Source organism: Schistocerca cancellata, chromosome 1 (genome assembly GCF_023864275.1).
Source record: "Schistocerca cancellata isolate TAMUIC-IGC-003103 chromosome 1, iqSchCanc2.1, whole genome shotgun sequence".
Classification (NCBI taxonomy): Eukaryota; Metazoa; Arthropoda; class Insecta; order Orthoptera; family Acrididae; genus Schistocerca; species Schistocerca cancellata.
The window spans coordinates 1,142,112,968-1,142,137,279 of record NC_064626.1 but is presented as its reverse complement, the minus strand read 5'-3'; the positions used below and the strand labels follow the sequence as shown (position 1 = coordinate 1,142,137,279).

The 24,312-nt window shown below is 37.8% G+C and overlaps 1 protein-coding gene across 1 annotated transcript in view; it reads left to right on the top strand.

The window, feature by feature from the left end:
- Window positions 1-24,312, top strand: part of LOC126092919 (WD repeat and FYVE domain-containing protein 3) — a 327,125-nt gene that overhangs the window by 10,573 nt on the left and 292,240 nt on the right. The window contains exons 2-5 of the mRNA XM_049908653.1: window positions 6,308-6,514; window positions 8,769-9,014; window positions 9,128-9,280; window positions 10,791-10,983. Coding sequence (XP_049764610.1) covers window positions 6,317-6,514; window positions 8,769-9,014; window positions 9,128-9,280; window positions 10,791-10,983 — 790 coding nt within the window. The 5' untranslated portion in view covers window positions 6,308-6,316. The remainder of the gene's footprint in view (window positions 1-6,307; window positions 6,515-8,768; window positions 9,015-9,127; window positions 9,281-10,790; window positions 10,984-24,312) is intronic.

Sequence of the window (24,312 nt, the reverse complement as noted above, 5' to 3'; positions counted from 1 at the left end):
GATGGCACATGGTATTTCTGCAATCACTACTGACAGCTGAGCAAAACCATGAAGAAATATGTGTATCCATTGCCACACATTGATGACATTCTGGACTGCTTGAAAGAGCGAAGTATTTCTCAACTGTGAAGATACAAACAGGCTACTGGGAAATCAAGTTTGATGCGGCTGAGTGGGAAAAGACTGCCTTCATAACTCTTGATGGCCTCTGAGTTCAAAGGTATGTTGTTTGGACTATGTAATGCTCCATTCACTGAACCTATGGTGGACAACCCACTTTGCAATATTAAATGTATGACATATCTTTGTTATATGGATGAGGTTGTCATTTCTTAGACATTTGAAGAACCTGTAAACTGACTGACAACTATGTTCAAGAGTTTTCAAACTGCAGGTCTCCACCAGAATCCAAAACAGTGCCTCTTTGTCATCCAAGAAATATAAATCTTGGGCACTTAGTGAATGGCGATCGAGTTCGCCCTGATCCAGGGAAAATAAGAGCATTTAAAGACTATCTGATTGCATGGCACATTCATGATATGAGAAGTTCTCTTGGGATGTGCTCATATTACCAGCAGTTCATTAAAGAATTCTCTATCAAGCCACATCCATTGCAAGGACTAGTGCAGAGAGATGCCAAACTTTATTGGAATGAGGTGAAAGAAAGATCTTTCCTTTTCCTCAAGGAGGTATTAACATCATCTCCGGTTCTAGTATTTTATCATTTGAATGCCAAGGCACAACTTCATGCTGACACGAGCAGCTTTGGGATAGTAGTAGTTCTAATAAAATTTCAGGTAGGTGCTCTAAAGATGATAACTTTCACTTGTCAAGTACTGTCCAAGACTGAGAAGAACTACTCTACAACTGAGAAAGAATTCTTTGCAATTGTTTGGGGCCTGAACAAATTCTGTCTGTGATGATTTGGCAAACCATACATCATTGTCATGAATCACCATTCTCTGTGCTGGCTGAGTAATCTGAAGGACCCATCTGGTTAGCCGGCAAGCTGGGCACTGAGGCTTCAGGAGTACGATGTAATGGTACACAAAAACATACGCAAACACCAGGACATTGACTGCCTCTTAAGGAATGCTTTGACGGAACACAGCAGTGTGGAAGAAATCTGTCATCACTGTCTTAACTGACATTTCTGCTGAAAAGGGGGAGAAGCCCTGAAGAATGAGGAACCAATCAGAAGAGGGTACCGGTTAATAACTGGACCATGGTATTAGAGGGTCTGTGACGTGATGGGGCGCAAATGGTTACTCATCATCCCAGCTCATCTGCAGCCAGCAGTCATGAAGGATTTCCACAGTGCTGTTCTGACATCTGATCCGCAGAGTTTGGTGAAGACTCTACCGAAATGAGACACCAGTATCACTGGCCAGGTCTCTATCAGTTCATTAGACACTGTGTGAGCCACTTTAAGGAATGCCGATGACAGAAACATGTGCTGCAATTAAGTTTGTGGCATCTGGTACCAATCTTGCCTGTAGAGCACCATTCCACCAAATTAAGATTGACCCCTTATGGAGGGTGCCAGAGTCGATAAACTCGAATCGATGGGTAATAGTCTCCAATGAGCTCACTTGCTATGCTGTCAGCAAAGTTGTGCCAGCTGCTGAAGGCCGAAAATTGCAAAGTTCCTTGTAGGGTACATCATTTTGAAGCATGCCACATCTTGTGTGATGACTCTGATCATGGGAAAGTTTTCCAGTCGAGACTAAAAATGGAGATAATTTCATGTTGCAACATCACCCACAGGATGACAACTGCCACAGGCAAATGGCCACACAGAACACTGTAATAAAACTTAGGCAAATATGCTGTCTGTGTATCTTGAGGTCAAACAGAAAGATAGGGATACAACGCCTACTACAGAGCACAGCAAGACACTATGGTCTTTACACCATTCTTTTTGCTCCACAGCCGCAAGCCTGAAATGATGATCGTTGACTGTATTATACTGGTCAACTGTATTATACTCAAGATAATTATGCAAAACACCTCACTACCAGCGCCAAAGGAGCAAGGCAGCTGGCTCACGTACAGATCGCGGACGCCCAAAGAAAGACCAAGAGTGCTTTAAAAATAAGCACTGACAGTGAGAGGTAGATCGAGAAACTTAGTACGGTTTTTTATACCAGTGCAGAAAGTTTGACTATTGTAGAAGTGCTGTATCTTCTCCTTCATTGCTTTTCGGATGTGACATATGAAGTTGAGGACTATGACCCTTCATCAAGAAGACAAAAGCATGGAGATGTCAGTGTCCTCTGTATGAAGCCCTATTACAATCCAGAGGTACAGATCAACAGTGGGTAGGAACAAACTGAAGACTCACTTGGTCACAGAGCTCCAACAGGAGGGACTATCTTTGATGCTCATTACACTGAAGAGAAAGTAATGATAATGACCAGAACATGAGGATCTGCAAGTGCTGCCATACAGGGGACCATTGACAAAATGTAGGTCCAGAGTGCTGTAGTTGGCTTCAGTGAGGACTTTTGAAACAGCGGGTTGCTGTTTGTCCAGCAGAGGTAGTGATGCCACAGACTCTGCTGCTTGTTGTGTGGTGTAGTTGTAAGTGTCACTGGCTGCAAGTCACTGATTCAATCAGCGTTTATTTATTATTCAATATTTATCATTTCTGGAATGTTTTTGAAATGTCTTATCTTTTTTTTTTTTATAGAATATTTGAGTTTTACATTTTGTACTTCATTGATGACCCTACCTATGGATTTGGACTATATTGTGGTTTCGATGTGACAGTATTATATCATGTAGCAGCCATTGGTGAATGCTGTGCTGCTTTTCTCAGTGCTGTTTTGTTTATCCATGCCCATGCTTCACCAACCAACTTATGGTGGGTGGTAAAGGACACATTTAGTGATAGAAAAAGTTATGAGGTTTTATTGTTGGTGCTACATACAACTCTTTTTCAAAACTAAAAGCTTGCTACCTATGGTGAGGACAGATTCCTGATATGAACCAAAATTTTCATGTCTTCCCATTTACAAACTTGCAGAGGTGTAAAGTTTGTTTTCCAATAACAACCATAGCACTGCAGAGTGGGCTCTTCTGGGTGCACAGAGAATGCCCAGTATATACCCAAATTTACTGTAACATTTGCATACTTGTGGTGCTGATGACATTTGCAGTCTGGTCCCAGATGATTTGAAGATCAGACACTTCAGCATTGTAAATCTGATCATTACTGTAATCCCAGAATAATAAATAGAGGGACACAATATTCAAGTGGCAAAGTAATCGCCCATCCACTTTCACCTAAAAGTTTCTTGTAGATCCCCTGACTTTTCTAGTGCCTGGTGGAACAGAACACCAACACCATACAGCTGAAACAAGATGTGGCTGTATTTGTACCAGCAATGGAAAGACTTATTCAGCCAACATGTCTATGTATGTTGACACTTTTTTGGTTTCTTCTGTGAATAAAAATGGCCCAATGATCATATTACAAAACAGTCCACAACAGACATCAATTTTGTTGCTGTGTGAGGTATGTTTTCCTGAACACTGTGGACCCTACTTCAGACATTATGCCTTCTGTTATTGAAATGTGTCTGTAATAGGCAACATAACCTTTCTCAGAATAACATTCTTTTTTCTCAGTATGTCTTGGCACATTGTAAACCAAGTTGTTTTGCTGTTTCTTGTCTGTAGCCAGCAGCATTTGCAGGATCTGCACTTTTAATGCACACAGCCAAAGATAAGATACTATTGCAGGATATCATGCACAGTTGTGTAAGGATTTTAAAATTTGTGTGAAGTATGCCAAGTTGACTTCCTTGGACTGTGCATGATCATTTGAAGACATCCTCTATCTGAAATAAAACACTTTCCACATTCAAATGTTTTACAGAGATGTACTGTGTCCAAAAACTGTCAGTTACACTTTTATCCTGTCAACATTTGGTGTTGTTTTGTGAGACACGCTGAGAAACTTCATTGCACCATAGTGATAGAGCAAATCTTGGCATATCACAACAGATGCACCTTATCTTGAATGGATGCCATCTTAGTAATTAGGTTTTCCAACTCAGCAGACTTGAAACAAACTGTTTGAATTATTATCTGTATGATTGACTTGTCTGCATTTGTTACATTTGAATCTAGAATGCCATGAATTTAGGGCATTACAAGTTGCAGATCCTCTACTGTTGTATCTACACTCATGCTCATAATTTAAGGATAAAGCTGATACATGGTGAAACAATACTCTGGTGGGCAGTTTGTGGGTTTAAATCAGTTTGGGGTAAGATCATGCAATGCATTTGACCTGCAGTCGTCGCACGGTGGTGCTGGCATCAGTCCACATACGCAGAGGTGTGTTGGTGCATGTCAGAGTAAGGTGCAGTGAGTAAGTGTGCAGACGTTTTCAGACATGCTTATGGTGACTGTGTGTTGAAAATGGCTCAAAGAGCACATATTGATGACGTTATGAGGGGTAGAATACTAGGGCGACTGGAAGCTGGTCAAATACAGAAGGTCATAGCACGGGCCCTCCGTGTGCCACTAAGTGTGATCTCAAGATTATGGCAACGATTCCAGCAGACAGGAAACATGTCCAGGCGCTACAGTGCGGGATGTCCACAGTGTACAACACCACAAGAACACCAATATCTTACCATCAGTGCCCGCAGATGGCCACTGAGTACTACAGGTAGCCTTGCTCGGGACCTTAGCGCAGCCACTGGAACAGTTCTCCCCAGACACACAGTCTACAGATGACTGAACAGACGTGGTTTATTCGTCTGGAGACCTGAAAGGTGACCCCTGGTAACAGGGGAGCCAATAAATCCTGGTGTCAAGAACACAGTACGTGGTCACTGGAACAGTGGTCCCAGGTTATCTTCACAGACGAGTCTAGGTGTAGTCTGAACAGTGATTCTCGCCAGGTTTTCATCTGGCATGAACCAGGAACCAGATACCAATCCCTTAATGTCCTTGAAAGGGACATGTATGGAGGTCGTGGTTTGATGATGTGGGGTGGGATTATGATTGGTGCATGTACAACGCTGCATGTCTTTGACAGAGGAACTCTAACAGATCAGGTCTATCGGGACATCATTTTGCACCAGTGTGTCCACCTTTTCAGGAGTGGAATAGGTCCCACCTTCCTCCTGATGGATGATAACGCATGCCCCCCCCCCCCCCCCCCCCCCGAGCTGCCATCATGGAGGCCTACCTTGAAACAGAAGATATCAGGCGAATGGAGTGGCCTGCCTTTTCTCAAGACCTAAACTCCATCGATCATGTCTGGGATGCTCTCGGTTGATGTATCATTGCACATCTTCAAACCCCTACAGCATTTCAGGAGCTCCGACAGGCACTGGTGCAAGAATGGGAGGCTGTACCCCAGCATCTGCTTGACCACCTGATCCAGAGTATGCCAACCCATTGTGCGGCCTGTGTACGTGTGCATGGTGATCATATCCCATATTGATGTCGGGGTACATGTGCAGGAGACAGTAGCGTTTTGTAGCACATGTTTTTCGGGTCGGTTTTCTCAACTTATCATCAATACCGTGGACTTACTGATCTGTGTCGTGTGTGTTCCCTATGTGCCTATGCTATTAGCTCCAGTTTGTGTAGTGCCACGTTGTGTGGCATCACATTCTGCAGTTATCCTTAATTTATGAGCACGAGTGTAACAGGGGAAATCTTCAATTGCTGTTTTGTTTTCTTTGATTGTGTTTTGACTTTTTTGTGTAGCCGATATGTTTATAGTGTGCAATCTGAAACAGTATGTGATGCTGAATGGACTACTCTGATTCTGTCGAGGCAATTGCAAATAATAATTCAAAGCATTCAGAACACAGTCAATACACAAACCAAAATTATGGTAAGAGGCCGACATTGTGCTGTTTACCAGGCCATGTGGCACAAGGATTTGTTGCCTTGTTAAAATGAGTAGCTCAAAGAAGTCAACAAGAAACACAAGGTCTGCATATTTAACCACCTGCTTTTTGTGAGTTTCTATACTAGCTACAGAGATGTAAGGAAGTCATTTTTGCACTGCTTAGAAGCTGACACTGCTGATATATACTGTCTTTTAACTGAAATTATTATGTACATAATTTGGAGCCGTTTTTGGTATTGCCAAATGTGTATTTAATGTGACAGGAATTTTATGTAATCATTTGGTGTTACCTAATGATCCATTATTATTATTATTATTATTATTATTATTATTATTATTATTATTATTATTGTTATTGTTATTGTTGTTGTTGTTGTAGTTACAAAACTTGGACTATAATGAAAATTTTGTGTGAAATTGCAGGACAGCAGAATGAACATAATGCGGAAGTTTCGGGGAGGGACCCTCCCCTCCATGTCACAAGATGAAGCTAACTCTAACCCTCAGCATACAGCTCTGGGATTAATGCACCTTAAGAAGTTATTCTCTGAATATACTCATCCCTCACACCCACTGACTGAAAAAGAACGTGATGATAAGCTGTATAATATGTTACCACTGTTTTGCAAGGTATGTTATCAAAAAAAAAAGTACTACTGTAATTACTTTTATATTGTATATTAGCATAGTCTATGAATCATTAATTACTGACATAATCAAATATTATTTAACATGAAATTTAATGGTGATCGTATAAAAATCGCTGACTGGAGATCAAATTTGACATTAGACCAGAAATTGAACTATGTTCAGGAGTTGGCTCTATTGTATAATGTTAAACTTGGGTGCACCAAAGCAGATTCAGTGTGATCTTAGGTAGCACGTAACATGCTTGGCAACATGGCTAAAATTGGCTATCAACATGATTATTGTGCTTCATCTGCAGATATTTATTGTATATTGTCGATAAGCAGCGTTCATTATGGAAGGTTTCGTGCTATAACCGTGGGAGCAACGTAAACAGAAAAAGAAGTGATCATCAAACCCTCTCAATTTGAGAAAGATATGCTGCTGAAAATTGTGTTGGCCTAGTATAAAGATATAACTGAGTGAAAAAGGAGGAGGAGACCAGATGAAGTCACTATGGCCAACAAGGTTAAGGAAAGTTGCTGTTAACTTTAATTCTGAAATAAGGCCAATACCTCAAGGATAGCTCTGCAAGCTGTTGCTATGTATCCTTTAAACAGAGCACCAACCACTATTTGAAAGGTTCCTGTGGTGTAAAATCTTAAGGTTAACAGCAGCATGCACACTGCAAACAGTGGTTGGTTTCTTTTGGTTTGTTTCATCAGATAGTCCCTGAGCCCTAGTTCCAACTAGTCTACAGTACTTTTATCCAAAATAAAAGTCAGCTTAAATGACTTGTTATTTAACTCCAAGAATAGGTTCACTCTTTCATGAAATGTGTGAGGAGCTTGTTGGGTCTTATGATGTCATCCTCAGTGGACACATTTGATTGCTCAGTTATTTGTAAAGTAAACAAAAGGAAACAATGTAATTCACTTCGTATAGTGTTGTTGCACACACAATTTTGCTCAGCAGTGGCCCAGAATGCTCTGAAAAAAGAGAGTATGGTATTGCATGGTTTCAGTGGTGTGGAATGCCTTGTTAATATCATTATAAATCTCTCTATGACCAGTAAAGTAGAGATAATAGTAACAAATTGAAAAAAATTCAAGAATGACATGGGTTCAAACACGTGATTTTCTACACCTAAGTCCACAACACAACCACTGAGCCACCAAAACGAGTGAAACACTAGTATGTTGTTAGTTTGTTTCAAAATACTTGCTTATGTCCTATTTATCAACACACTTGGAATTGTCATAGCAGATTACGTACATGTTTGGTAGTTAAAAATTAATATGAATTGCATAGTTACTGCTTCTCGATCTGAAAGGGAATGTACATTCATGATGTTGAACCACTATCAGCTGCTTTCAGAATTCCCAAACTTAATTGTTCACTGCAAATATTTCATATTTTCCTTTCTTACTCTCTGCTGAGTGTGTATAAAATGTCGTTGAACTAATCACATAAATTATGAGTCATCTCTCAAGAGCTGTTATGAGACTGATCATTAAGTACACTTGGTAGCCAGTAATTTTATTGACGCAACCTTTCACATTTAAAAAAAAAAGTATTTTGAGCATCAGCAGTGTGAGAATGGCATTGTTACATATTTAGTTGCCATTTTTAAAATTAATAACAATTTTTTATTATTATTTCAATTTATATCTGCTAAAAGAAAAGCAATGAATCATAGTGCAGCTACAGTATAAACTGATTATTAGAGCTGAACCTGACTTTGAACTACGAATTTTCACCAGTCAGATATGATCAGACTTCATGGCATTGTGATCTACGATTAATGTTTATACAACACGATTTCCAGATTAAGCTTGATGTGAGGTCATTTTCTGTCTTAACGTAATGTTAAATACCTCATACGATTGGCCCTAAAGTGTTGACCAGCTTTATAGCTTTTGGTGCCATAAACTTTGTTGCTGAGTGAAGTATAACTTTCTTCTACTCACTTCAAATTTTGCTCTGTAATTACAGTGAGTCATACCATTTGTTTGTACTTTAGCGAAGAACTGAGGTAAGATAATTTTTGTCATGTTGTACTGTTTCTGATAATTTTAGTGCATTTGGGAGGCCCTTCATTCAACTCGTGCTTTTATTTTGATTTGAATATGTGGCATAACTTATTTCATTTTACACTTGTTCCAATTTGTGCTAGGTTTCATGTAATTTTTTGAAAGTGGTTGCTGATAAGGTGTTTACTTTAATGTCACATCAGTTTTAATGATCTATGTTACAGGTATTTGGCAACAGTCCATCAGCTGACATGATGGAAAAGTTCCGTGACATTCTAGCATTTTGTCAACAAGTATCCAAACTCATGGTGTCAGAAATGAGGCGTCGAGCTTCAAATCAGTCGACTGAGGCAGCTAGCTGTGCCATTGTGAAATTTCTTGAAATAGAAAACTCAGAGGAGTCAAGTAATGGCTGGATGTTGCTTTCGACTCTTAATCTTCTCGCCGCTGGTGATGCTTCACTGGTGCAGGTAATGAACAAAAATATTCATTTAAAACAGTCCTCAGTTGAACAAAACATTCATTTGTTTGTGTATTTGGTTTACAAACTGTGTTATCTAACATTAATTCTGATGACTTTCAGGTTATGACGTCAGTAGCAGTGCCTTCCACACTTGTTAAATGCTTGTACCTCTTTTTTGATCTTCCTGAGATAGAAAACCCAGAGACAGCTGAAACTGGAAGTGATTTTACTCCTAGAGAGAGAAGAATTTTGTTACAAAAGATATTTGTGCAGGTATTTACATGCCAAAAAATCTCTTGATATACTTAGTGCTTGTGCTCCTATTGAGATTTCATTATTTATATGTAAAGTATTCAGTATCCTCGTAACAATCCTCATAATAATTTAAGGGAATTTCATTTTCTTATTTCCCTTTATGTTTACACAGATGTTAACTTCTGCATCTGTCATTCCCTAACGACCTTTGCCAAATTACTTACACCGGTCAGTATCTCCAGATGTATTGCTTCAAGGCATATAAATAATTATGTCACTTTTGTCTTGAAAATATGTGGTTGTTACTACCTGATTCCAGCTGTTGTAGAGACGTGTTGATAATTCCAAATGACAAAAATTTACTGAACAATGAACAAAGATGTGCTCTCCATACATACATTATTTCTCTGTCTTGGATTTACTGAATGGATGCAACTGTTTATTTCAAACAAGGGTGTGTTGTCTACAGTAAATCTCGTGGGAGTTTGGTCTGCCCCCCCCCCTCCCCCCTCCCCGGCCCCATGCACACACAATATTTTTAAATATGTGCAACTATCTCTGATTTAGAGTAGGTATAAGATTTGTTTAGTCACCTGTTTCTTTATTTGTGAATAGCAGAAGCATTGAGTTGTCAATAGGAACACAAAACGAGGAGGAAAACTTGCTAACTTTCGCAGTCAGTTCTCTCTCTCTCTCTCTCTCTCTCTCTCTCTCTCTCTCTCTCTCACACACACACACACACACACACACACACACACACACACACGTGCCTGTATCCCTACACGATGTAATGGCACATGCACGTGTGTGTGTGTGTGTGTGTGTGTGTGTGTGTGTGTGTGTGTGTGTGTTGGGCTGCGGGAGGGGCAGTGCCCTCTGGTTTGGGGTGGTGGCACTGGTTCTTAATTTTTATGCATTGCTTATCACTTCTCAGTTTTGGTATACGATCAACATCAATATTGGGTTCCAGTTAGACATTTTATTCTGTCAGCATCTTAACGAATTGCAAAAGTAGTAGTTTAATTACTGTCTCTCTAAGAGGGATAAATGTTTGAAAACATAGATAACTTTGGTGTCAATAAATTGTTGATTGTATTTCTTCCCAATTGCCCACCTGGATAGCTGTGTGTATTTAAGTGCGACTTACAGGATGGGAAGGTGTGCTGGCCCCAGATCAAATCCAACTGGCAGAGTAACTACGAGGGGCCATCTGATGGCCAGTCTGCATGTGGATTTTAGGCAATTTCTCACATCCCACTTGGTGAATTCTAGATTTCCCACCTCAACAAGATTCACAAACATTTAGAGAATTTTCACTGACTTTCATGTGAATAATGTTGCATGCAGGCAATCAGGCTACACACATTCCCTGCCTGGGGAAGAAGAAGATACTTTTTCCCAGTTGCTCAGTTTTCATTTGACCTACTTTATTAGTTGATAAAACTTTAATATTGTTCTAATTATTGTTCTAATTATTGTTCAGATCTGTAGTTTTCTACCATTCTTCTATACTCTGCTTTTGTTGCAGGTACTTGTGAGGCTCTGTAGCCACACCGCACCTGCAGAGGAACTTGCTCGCAAGGACGATCTCACACTTCTGTTCTCTGCCATAACTAGCTGGTGTCCTCCGCATAATGTAATGTGGCGCAAGAGCGCGGCAGAAGTCCTGATGACACTGTCGCGGCATGGTCTCACTCAGCCTGTTGTCAGTTACATACACAGTCAGTAGTTACGTTATACTTATTATTGTACTTAGTAAAGACAATCAACATAGCACACATAAATCAGCTTATCGTTAAGGATCGGCTGACATGGCAAGTATCATTCTGCTTTGTTGAGACCTGAATGAATATTGAGTACTTGATAAAAAATGAAGAAAGGGGAAAAATAGTATCGGCTTTTATGTTTCTTTATCATTTTTTGGGTAGGTATGTCAGAGCTATGAGGAACAATAGGCGGTACTGAAGTAGAGTAGACTAGAGAAGCGATATTGGTATTAAATTTGAAACTCCTGTTTAAGTTGGGCAGTGTTAAAACTGTCTCTCGATTGTAATGTGTTGGCAGAATACCACTACATAATTGCAGTAGTATCATGTTGAAAATTTTCAAATTTCTTACTGTATCTCTGAAAATAAAAATAGGGAGACAAGTAAAAAAAGTCAGGGGCATTTCTAATTTGACATATAAATTAGAAGGGATAATATGTCTGCTTTCTGTAGGATTCAGTGGGGAATTGACATTCTTTCATTTGAATCATTCACTCACTACAGTGGTAGAACTGTTTTCTAAAGAATTGAACAGTTTCTATGATTTAAAGTTTATATAGCAAAATAACGTGACCTTTAACACGTATAAGAGAAAGATATGAGATCTGTCAGGGAATTTTAAGCTGCCTGGTTTGTGGCTTCCAGGTTGTATAAATGTTTCACTGGAGAGGAGGGAGGAGGGTGTATCATAATGAAAATTGTTAACTTGGCAGCTTAGTTTGTCTGAGCAGTGATGAGTGGGGAAGATGCGGTGGTAAGTCAAGACGTAGTGCATTAACCAGTTATCTGGTTAACTTTTCATTTATGTGTAGTTATTAATTTCCTTCCTTCTGTGTTTCTCTATTGTAGGTTTTGCTTGCACCCTTGACTCATCTGTGAAATGCTTTTAATGTATAGATATTCCAGAAGTTCACTCTTCACCGCTACATGTCTCTCTGTTTCTCTAATATGCTTTGTGTGTGTCTCTTGCATAATATCTGCTTTTGTATGATTTTTCAGTTTGTTTTTATCCTTGTCTAAAAAAAGTGTTACAAAAGTAGGAGATATGCTTGTAATCACTCTCTATTACTATCTTCCAATTTTACATATTTGAGTACGGTTAATTGAACTGATAGCTTTGATTAATTGATTACATGTTACAATTTGTCCACAGTAGAAACTTACTTTGTTCTTCATAGTACCTGCATTTGTACATGTTAGGTTTACACAACTTGTGACGTGCCTTATGCATGTTCAGATAATAATCACACAATTAGCAACAAAAATGTGATTTCATATTGTTGAAAACAAGTGGTAAGTATAAACTTGTATATCAACTATAGTACAGTGAGTGCAAACTTCTATGACAAACTCAGGAGGATGTGTAAAGTTCATTGCATAGCGTTTGAGACATCACATATATGTAAATAATACTTCAGGGACTTTGGTCACTGTTGACTGAATTTGAGTTTAGACAACTTGGGGTTTCCAAGCTGCGACATGGTCAGCATTGCCAGTCTTTTGTTTCTGCTAATTTTGGATGTGCTTTACTTACCGCTGTTCAGTGAAATGATGGAACATTGCGTGTCGCACAGACCGTGACCTAATTGTGTGGATGGCACAAACCTTTCTACAAAGCCCAAAATATCCATTTGGACTACGTACTAATGGTCTGGATGATTGTTGGGATGAAACAGATGTTAACAAGATACCTCTGTAGTACCTGCTACATTTAAGTTGAATTAGGCTTGCTCAGGCATGCGGAACTCCATCTAAGTTTAAATTTAATTGTTGTAGCTTCTTGTGGGAATGAGAAGACAATCATTGTAGGGCAGTAAGTGCCCATTCACATGTTCCTTAAACAACACAATAAAGCACATGCTAAAGTGAATGGGAAAAGCTGTGATTGGTTTGACATGCCACAAAGTGCACTTCTGTAGACACTGCAGTGTGCACAGAGGTAAGGGAGTCATGTTGTCAAGTGCTAAAAGGAAGTTAGCAATTTTTGCTTTCTCTGCACTGCTGCATTATATCTCATGGCAGTGAACAACTTGAAAACAAGAAACCAGTCGTTATGGCTGAAGAAATTGTTGAGCAGATGGGAAGTGAGGGAAAGCATGACATTTCTTCAAAAATAACTAATTTTGTAGGATAAATACTTATTTCAAATTGATTGATGATGAGTGAGGAAAGTCACTGGTTACTGCTAACCCTGTGCAGCAGAAATTAGTGTAGAGGATGCCGTGATGAGAAAAACGATTACGTCTTCCAAGATGTGATAAGCTACTCTATGATTCGAGGACAATGGTGAACCAAAGTCTGTCATATTATACTTTTGGTACATATGCATCCTCACTACCAACACCACTTCTATTCGAGGTCTCATTGATGTATCCTTCTTGGCACAACTGTGATAATGTGAAAGCAGATTTTTTATTTTCTTCTTTAATTTCCTTCAGTGTTGTTAGTGCTCTACATTCCTTTGAAGTTCAGCATATTTTGTGTTATGCAGTATTAGGTTTGCTCTTGTTTTGATAATCTCTACTTCTTATGTCAGAAAGACCCAGCTTCAATTTATAATGTTCAGTTAAACAATGGAGACTCCAGGTAGAAATATTAACAATGTAAGAAAAGACAGAGTGCTACATACTGTAAAGACACGTAAAGTTGCAGACAGGCACAATTAAAAGACACTCAAATAAACCTTTCGGCCGCAGCCTTCACCAGTAAAACACACACACACACACACACACACACACACACACACACACACACACACACTCTTTATGTGAGTGTCTTTTAATTGTGCCTGTCTGCAACTTGATGTCCCCTTTACAGTAAGTAGCAATCTATCTTTTCCTACATTGTCAATGTTTAGTTAAAACACTCTTGTGTTCTTTGCATCAATTTGCCATATTCTGCCTTCATTTTTCTTGAAATCATCTTTGTAGGCACACTGCAGGAGTTACGGAGTGCACAGTTCCAGATGTCTTCCTTGCTTTGAAGCATACCTGTGAGGGAATGCTTCAGCTTCTCTCAACACCATTTGTATATCAGTGGATGCACTTTCATGCATGAATATAGACTTTCATTTGGTTCAGTGCAACATGAAGCAGCAAGGTGGGGGTAGCAGTTTCGGAAGTCTGCAAACTCTGTAGACTCTCATTGTATGCTTAAAAGGAACACGTAACAGAGCACTGGAGATGACTCATTCAACAAAGTCAGTGAAGACAGTGCTGTCCTAATCACGTGTCTTCAGAATTAAACTGACACATCATAACATGGCAAGCTTAGCACATCAGATTTTTATTTGTAATAACTAACTGAAAGGAAGGTACTTCAGAGAGTTTTTTATCTTCCTGTATTGAAAAGGGCCTTAAAGCATAGTCCAAGCCCCTAAGATCCATTAAGAAACTGCCAACTGATTTTTGTAACTGTGATGTTGCAAAAGGTTGTCAATTTCTTGAAATTAAAACAATGGGGAGAAAGTACTAAGTTATAGCAGAACTGCATCATGTCTTCAACTTTAACAAAGGTGTGGTAACATGCAGTGATATTATATGCAGTGACACTGCAGAGCTTTGGGGGGGCAGTGTCAGATAAACAAATAAATGGAAGTGCGCAATTTGATGTGTCAGGTAGGTAGTGCTTTTGAGATAAGAGTTTCATTTACATTGACATTAAAATTTCCATATTGTCAGCTTATATTACATCTGGATTTATTAAACATATTGTAACACCATACATCTCAGACTCCCATACATGCAGTGTGCAGCAGAAAATTTCATCTCTTCCTGGAAGATAAAAGAAAAAAAGCCTGAAAGTATCTCCAGCCCCATATGTTTTTATAACCATTGTTGGCACCAATAAAAGCATTGATAAAAAATAATCCATATATGGCAAGAAACACAAACATACCCTAGTTCAAATACACAAAAATTGCAGTTGATTCCAAATCAGCTCCAGTGATCAGTAAATCCTCAACTTATGAAATAGGGACACTATTGGGAAGGCAACAGCTGAAAATAATGTCCGTTGGCCTCAACAGTGCCATTGAGTCATAAGGGAAAAGTACGGAAAATGAAGTAGTGCCATGAAAGCTAAGTGAAACCCATCACACAATAAAACGCCAGTTACCACAGATGATGACATCTGAGGACAAAGGCTTCAAGAACAATCAGAGGGGCAGAAAGAGGTCATTGGAAGTATTTCTGGACTCATGGCTCACTGGCTCTACAAAGATATGGGAAAGCCATATAGACAATTTTTTGCAAGAAATCCAGGTCACCTATAATGCTTTACTGTAGTAGGTGTTTGTCGACACAATTTCACTGCAAAGACATCGGCTATACTGTATATGGCAGGGTACTTTACTTTGATCACCACCAGCATTCCAACACTTCGGAACAGAAATACCTTTTCTCCATATGGTAGGAGGTTCTGGAAGCAGTGATTGATTCCAATAAAGCTTGTTACAGAATACTACAGAATACTACAAAAAAGAAATCTGCATGACTGTTTTCAATATAAAGTTCTTCGCTACCTTGTGCTACTGGAGGCTAAAATGCAACTGACAACATCCTTTAGGTGTAGTTTTCTTGAGAGCACCTACAACACTATTTGTAGCTTAGAAGTCTCTGCAAATGGGGTTGTTTGCACCTGTATTCATCATCAGAAAGTCTTTTGTGTGTATATATTGGTGTGTGATACTTTTTTGCAGAGATGTGAGGAAGACAATGATATCTTTTACAGATTTATTTCAAGCATAACAATATTTGCTGCAACCATTAATGGCATTACATCCACAGTTCAGTCTCTCCCTCTTATGTTTCTTGTTTGTGGGTAACTGCTATATTTTATTCCTTCTCCAGGCTTACAACAACTCTCAGCACTTGCAACTGATAATATGATTTGATTAGTGGCAAGTAGCAGAAGTTGTAAATTTTTCTCACTGAAATCTGTTTAACAATTCCTATTACCTTTGCCTAGTGTGTAAATACTGTCTTCCATTGTGTGTTTCTATGTACTACAAAGCAATCAGATATAGGGGCTGCCTTTCCTTTATTTTGCACATTATTATGTCCAGGAATTTCCATTGTTGTTATCTTTTACCTTTTTAACTTACTTGCACTCGAAATGTGGAAATACTATTCTCAGTTTTAAAACTTCTTTCAGTTTGTGGGTCTATATAACGATAGTACACCTGATAAATTATGGGTTAGAAGCAAAAACTCATTGAATACATATGAACATGACTCAATTACACTTCATGATACCAGACCAAACTTGTATGGTGGAGTACTGCAAGGCTTTTGTGTAGCCCTACCTTGAATATGGATGCACAGTTGCCATATAGATCAGCTTGACCATTTGTCTTAAAATCATTAAAGGTGTTAATGATTACAGAATTAGGTTGGCAGCAGTGGCAGATAATTCATTGTTTGGGGTGCCAGGATATTTAGAAATTCAGAGAAATGAGGTGAAATAGTTAAGGGTTTCTGTGTGGGAAATACGGTGATGTAATGTGTCATTCGCTTGCATGCCTTAAATTCTTTATTTGTGATGCAAATTCCACAGACTCATAAGTGTATGTAGATGCAATGATGTGGAACAAGCCAAAACATGTATTTTATTACATGCATGTCATTTATGGAACAGGAGATTTTTTATATGCCCAGTTACTTCAACTTACATTTATATCATTTGCATACAAATTGTTTATCATTTCACTTATAGATAAGAAGGGATCTAACTATGATTTCAGACTATAATTAAGGGTTTATATAGAGATTCATATTGATTAAACTAGTAGAAAAGAATGGTATTATGTGTTGTAAGATATAAACAAAATGTTTGAAATCTTCTTCTTCAATCTTATTCTCGGTCAAGTGTTAGATCAATTGGTCTGCTGTGACTTTTTTGATCCATCCATCTTCTCTCAGGTCTACCAGTGTTACTCCTCCCTTTAGCAATGTACTGTAGCAGCTGTTTTGTCATACATTCATTATCTGTTCCTTCTGTGTGTTATTTCCATTATTTTTTGTGTTACTTAATATTTTCATTTAAGTTGTGATGTTTAAAATAAAATGTAAAATTGGTGCAGGAACAACAAATAGAAGTGTGTGAGAAATGACCTATTTGTTCTTAAAAAAAAAAGACTCATTTAGAGAAAACAGTGTTTCCAAACAAAAGCTTTTTTAATTTACTCTTGAATAATTTATTGTTTCATAGGGACTTAATTTTACTTGGAAATGCGTTAAAGATTTTGGTGCTGATGTATTTTAATCCTTTCTAAACTGGACAAATTCTTCTGCCACAGTGTAGGTATAATTTCCTTCTAGTGTTGGGGGTGCTATACACCTAATTCTGGTGACCTCCTGCATGATAAATAATTATTTTTATGCTGGGATTTGCTCCAGGAGGTTATTCCATAACTGGCATAATCTGTATCACTTCAGGAGGGGGGGGGGGGGGGGGTTACCTTCATAGTCTTGGATGTTATTTAATTTAACATACGTTAAAATTCAGGAGTAAGTGAGAAACACATAATTTTTTGTTTTCTCCAAACAAATTCCTGCCCCGTTATACAGGTCTCCAAAGACTATTTTGAAGATGTAAATTTCAGAATTTTTTTAAAATTTTGTCTTTCTTTAACAGTTCTAGATATTTTGTTAGAGTTTTTTTATTTGAAATATAATTGCTTTATGATTAAAATGGTATCCTCCATTTGGTCATATCTGTCAAAGTTCTTTTACTGTTGCCTTTTGAATTTTTTTTATAATTTAGAGAATTTTTTTTTCCAGGAGTGCCAATCCAGAAAAGTTAGTTTTTTTCTGTTGATTAGTACCATGTAGTACTATATTCTCTGTAAAGCAGAGCTTCCACTTTTAAGTTGGACAGGTTTTACTTTAAAAAAATTATTTTTTTAACTTTCAAGGGTAAATTTATTTCTTCACTGAAGTTGTTTCTTACTAATTTCTTTGTTACAATGTTTATTTCTGTTGTCTTTGTTGCAGTTATTTCTTATCACTTTCTTTGTTGCAGTTATTTCTTTTCACTTTCTTTGTTGCAGTTATTTCTTTTCACTTTCTTTGTTGCAGTTATTTCTTTTCACTTTCACTGTTGCAGATATTTCTTTCACTTTGTTGTAGTTTCTTGTCAGTTCCTTTGTCATGGTTCATTGCAGGTTTCTGTATCGTAGTTGTTCAGTGCTAATTTGTTTACTGAAGAGGCTTCTAAGAAAACTGAGACTATCCAGTGAGTTCTGTGTTTTCATGAGGAATTTGCCAGTCGACACAGTTGCACTGTGTTTTATGGAAAGGACTGTTTGAAATGTCTTCGGACTGGGGCCACAGGAGAGTGAAGTGTGCTGACTATTTGCATATCCATAAAAGAGTGCTATATAAGACAAAAAACACAGACAGGTTGGGAATAAGTGTTTTCATTTGAAGACTCAGTTTCAAAGTGAAGATGTTTCCAGTGACTTCTTCTTGTGTTCTAAATATTTTGACAGAATAACAACAGTGATAGTATCTGAACAAGGTGAAGCTTCCCATGGTGCAGATGATGCAGATTTTGCATCAGTAGAGGAAGAATTAAATACCCTGAATCAGTCAACTAGGTGTTAGTCCTGTTAAGAAACCGTGGTCAGTGAAGTCTAGTCATAAGCTTTATGAATCAAGAAAGTGCAGAGAAATAACTAAAGCTGTGGATGAATACACTACAGCAAAACTGACCACACTCTTCAAAGTAGGAATTGCATCTTCAGAAGAAAAAGAACCAAAGCATTCTTGCACCTCTTACCAGGAATTTTTCACAAATATAAATTCAGCTGTTGAATATTGTGCATCCTACAGTGAAAAAGTGCAAGTTTTAACTATTATTCCAGATACATTTTCAAAGCAAACAATTTTGAACTATGTTCCATCAGTATCAAAGTAAATGGCAGACAAATCAAGAAATGTGAGGTCTATAAAAGGAGTCTTTGGAAGACCAGATCCCTATTATGGTCATCCTGTAGAAGCAGCTCTAGTTCAAATAGTTCACTCATTTTATCTGGAAGATAAATGGGACTGTTCTCGCCAGAGTGCCAACAAAAAAGACACTATAACTGTAACAGTTGAAGGTCAAAAAGTTGTGACAGTGAAGAGGTACATGTCTCACAGTATTAAAGAAACTTTTGCAATTTATAAGAGCAACTACACAACTTCACATATTGGAAGACCAAATTTTATGCACTACGACCTATGTGGGTAGTTCCACACCCATCTAGAGATGTCTGTTTATGTGTGTACTGTGCGGATTTTGAACTTTGTGTGTTAACTTTGAAGAACTTACTGGAGTACGTGACATATGACACCGTGGTTGGGTGTGGAAGTTATTAGTAGTCTGTGACATAAAGCTAGAGACTTGTTTGTTTCAAGAATGTGGTGACTGTCCTGGAAAAGGATACAGACGCTTGGCCTGGAAGACATTGCAGATAACTCTGCAGAAAGTCCATATGTGGCATGGGAGGAAAATAAACTAATTAAGAAAACTGAACTTGGTAAATGGTCAGTGAAAGCAGTAACACACCAGCATCTGAAGAAATTGCAACAACAACACATTGTAGAAGTGAAAGGGTGTGTACAGGCTGAAGAACTATGTTTAGTGCTTCACTGTGATTTTTGAGAACTGGTGTGTAATTCTCTCACAACAGGTACAAGGGTATCATTGGAATAATGACCAGGTTTCAATTTTACAGGAGTGACATATTTTCAAAACAAGACTGCAAGTGTTGCAGTTATAAGTGATAACATAGAACATGACTCAGCACATGCTTGGCTAGCAATGTACAAAATTCTTCAACTGCAAACAGAGGCAGAGAAGGTCATCATTATTTCTGATGTCACTCCTAGTCATTTTAAAAATTGTTACCAGCTGTTTGAATTGAGTAAGTTGCTTTTGCCAACTGACTGGGTATACAGTGCTAATGGTCATGGGAAGGGGCCTTGTGACAGTGTAGGAGGCCTGCTGAAGCACCATGTTACGAAACATAATCTTTCCAGATCAAATACAGCTGCAATTCAGAATGCTGAGGATGTTATGAGAGTTGTGAAATCTTACACATCCACAGCCCTCATTCTTTCCTCCAAAGAGGAAATTAAAGATTTCCGTGAGCAGAAAAAAGAAGAATGGTCCAAACAAACTACTCTTGTGAAAGGAATTCGGAAGACACATTTTTGGATTCAAAGTGATGGGCGAACTCACATTGCACACACTTTAAAGAGCAAGAAAGAAGAAATTTCATTAGTTTGGCCAACACCTCAGAAACAGCAGTATAGTATTCAGATTCACAACCTGAGAAAAGGGATGTTTGTGGTGTTTGTGTGACTGTGACTGGTGGATTGCAGAGATTAATAGACACCAGTTATGAGTTAAAAGAAATTGTAGTGAACTTTATTCTACCACATGGACCAGCTTCTGGATGTAGGTTTCCAGCTGAAGGACAGCAACATTGCCATCAGTGATCACTTCCTGTTCACAATGTTTTGAAGATTGTAAGTGCTCCAATTCCTATTGGTTCAACAGGAAGGCATCACTCTATATCAAAGGAAGATATTGAAGCAGGTTACACATTTTTAGTTCATTGACTGGCTAATTTCAGTACAAAACAGAGTGCACAGAAGTTGTATAAACTGAAACCTTTAAGTCTTTGGATCTTCCACGTACATTTTGGAACCATTTAAAATGCTTGAAAAATGAGTCTCTTACTCAGCTTTCAAAACTAAAATTATGTTAAATAAGGCTAGGTTTTGATTTTTATGAGCCTGTTATGTGATAATGAGGTAATAAAACAGGTTTTATGTATGGCAAAAATATCAATTGTTTATAAAACCTCTTAAACCTAAAAATGGAAGCTCTCATTTTCAGGGAATGTAGAACTATATGGTACTAATCAACAGAAAAAAAAAAAAAAAATCAAAATTTTATGGATTGGCATTTTTGAAAAAAAAAAATCCATAAATGATAAAGTTCAGAACAGTATAGTAAAAGAACTTTGACAGATAAGTCCAAATGGAGGATTTCTTTGTAATCATAAAGCATTTATCTTTCAAATAAAAAACACCAACAAAATATCTAGAACTGTTACAGAGATACAGAATTTTAAATTTTTTTTGAAAATTCGCTTCTTCGAAATGGTATGTGCAGCGTCATCTTTGGAGGGCTGTGTCTCGGAGAAGAAATTTTTTTGCAGAAAACAAAAAAATACGGCTTCCTTACTTAGTCCTTCATTTTAAGATCTGCTAAATTCAATAACATCTGAGACTACGAAGGTAAGATTTTTTTCCTAGCCTGCCTGAATTGATATGGACTATGCCAACTAAATGGAAATAACCAGAATAAGCAGACTTTGATTTACAAATATCTCTGATATTGGAAATTATACTGATGGCGAACACTGTTGAGCACAGCCAGTTCGGGATTTATAGGATACAATTTTCTAAGCTAAGCCTGCCAACTATTGTATAGTTTACACTCTGTTTTTGTTGCCCTTCCTGTGCAATAACAATCCCCTGTAAGCTTCTCTCGCGTCTGTCGGTCGTCGTAATTTAATATATTATTTGTTGGTAACGTTGATTGTTGCTGACTTACATGGTGGGCCTTAGTAAAAATGCTATTTCATTTTATTTTGATTTACAATTAATTACTTTTGTAAAGTTCTCTTTTTTAACAATATTAATCTTCAGTATAAATTATTTGTTACGTTAATGAACGTTAGACTCGCTGAATCTTAGAACATGAGCATATAAGTCGAACAATGGAATAAACTTTTCATATTAATTTCTTCGGCTAGTCAGTTCACTTTAAAGCAAAAAATCTTTAGTTATTAATGACAATTGTGGCCCACACATGCGTGAGAGAATTTTTTCTCACCTCCGTTAACCATTGCATTATAGTCAGAGTCCTGGCTCTGGCTCTCGGCTGTTGTACTGAAAATAAGAATCTTAAAGCTACGTATTTTCTACAATGTCGGTCGGATGTGGAGAAAAATGTATATTATGTTAATAGCGGGCATGTTTTCCACTTTCGCTAATTTTTTATAAGTTAATATCGCCACGTAATGGCGTCGTTGGCTGCATCAGCCGCTGTGATTGTTGCACTGTGAATTACTCGAATGCAGGTTAATTCAAGGAAGGCAGACATGAAATCGGGATCACCTCTTACAAATTAAAAGTGGACAATAATATTAAATCAATATATTATCTGCTTAATTAGTGTAAAATATGCTTACATTTGCCAGTACTCGCAAGATGTCCGTCTACATGCAGGCAAGACAAAAGAAGAAGTGAAGACGACTAAAAAATTAACAAAAGAGCGTATCTTGTCGTCTCTTTAGATCATTTTGTTATATTTCTTTGCCCTCAAAACTTACACAGAGAAATTATTATAATAGGGATACATGAGAAAAATGTATATTCTTCAATTTTTAAATGTCTCTTTTCTTATAAATACTCTCTTTTAAGTCCTTTCTTATTATTTTGCTGGGGATGCTATACTTTTGTGGTCAGGATGGAACAGGCTGTAATTTGTTTTCCTGAGATTTGTTGCAAGTGAGTTTACTGTGAATGAATTCAGAATATCTGCAAGCAACTGGTTGCCTATAGTCTCTATGGTGCCAGATATTTTGTCAGTCACAGTGCTTGTATAAACAGCAAAAATTGTGAAGTTACTTGCCTTGTTGGAGGGCAAAGGTAGATCATCAAGTTATATAAGAAATTGTAGGAGCCTTGGACAAATGCTTGGAGGACCCCATCACATAATTTTCCCTAGTCAGACTCTGCTCTACCCACTTGGTTTTTGTGTGCATCTATAACCATCATTTCCCTGTGATGCAAAAGTTCCATCTCCAGTGATAGAACAGACTAGTGTGTAATTTTTGAGGTGTACTCATATCTGTACATCATGTTTTAACAGAATGTGATTTATGCTGTTACAAGAGATAAGCAGTATTTGGTTTATCAGCTGATCAGCTCTCTATTTTGTATGACCGTGAAATGAATGTGTTACTTGTTTGAATATTTTATGTTATGTATGAGCACCTCTACAAATAAAAGAATTCACTATGTTTTCAGAGTGGCTGGCTAGTTCATCTGGCTGTAGCACTTATTTCAGCTTCTACATTGTTACCAATCCTTGTATTTTTACAATTGATTTTACAATATGATTGTAAAGTGAGTTTTATGTATTTTATTTGTCTGTTTGGGTGTGTGATGGCTAAGAATGAGAATGGGATGTGCTGAGTGAGAATTAAATTATACTTGTTATCTTTTTGAAAAAGATCTTAAATATTTAAATTGTATTTGGTTTTCTAAGGATGATGAATTTGTCTGCCATGTAGTACAGTCAGAGGAACAATTGAAATTGTAGAACAAATATTTTATGTCAGGCAATCCATATTACCTTACATATTGTTTAAAGTGTTCGTTTAGAGTACGTGTAATCATTGGGGCAGTAGATCAGTAAGAGTTTGAATATATTTGTTAGTTTGTCTATTTGCGGCACACATTCTATAGACATTGAATTTCTGTGCGTAAATGTTGAGAGTGCTGAATAAAGTGACAGTGGCTTTTCCTCATCTATATATTTGTTTGTATAAGGACTTTTTTGATATACCTTTGGCCACTGACATTATTGTGCATTGAGTAGATTAGAGGAAACTGAAGATAAGTATTCAGTTGTGTCAACTGCAGTTCTCTGGCAGACATAACTCATATAATAAACTGCAAGTGCGCAGTTTTATAAGTATCTCTAATATCTAACCATCCTTGAAACAGTGGGGAGGCTCAGTCAAATGAGAGGACACAGTTCAGGGCAAAGGTTCATGTAATATTTTCTGATAATGTTGTTGCATCAAAGGAAAATTCTATCGATGAAAGTAATTAATAAGACACAAAATTACTGGCCAGCACTTTTCATTCAGGAGGCAAAATGTTCAGTATTGCTGATAGGAAAACATAAAAGCTTCCAGAACTATTAGTTACTTCCTCAGGGATGAGGGAGGGCTAGAGCGGAAAATGTTAGAGAGGAGGCGTAGGGTCCCTATCTGTTGCCTAGGATACGAACTTAGACTGTGAGCACACCTCACATACCAGTACGCCGAGCGTTGTGGGCAAACGCCACGTGGATGTCAAGGCTAGGACGGGTACCAAATGATTTTGTATCAGCTTTTCATTTGGATCTGGGTCTTCTGTAACAAAGTATTGCTGATTTGCACTTGTCTTACAGAACGAGATTTTCACTCTGCAGTGGAGTGTGCGCTGA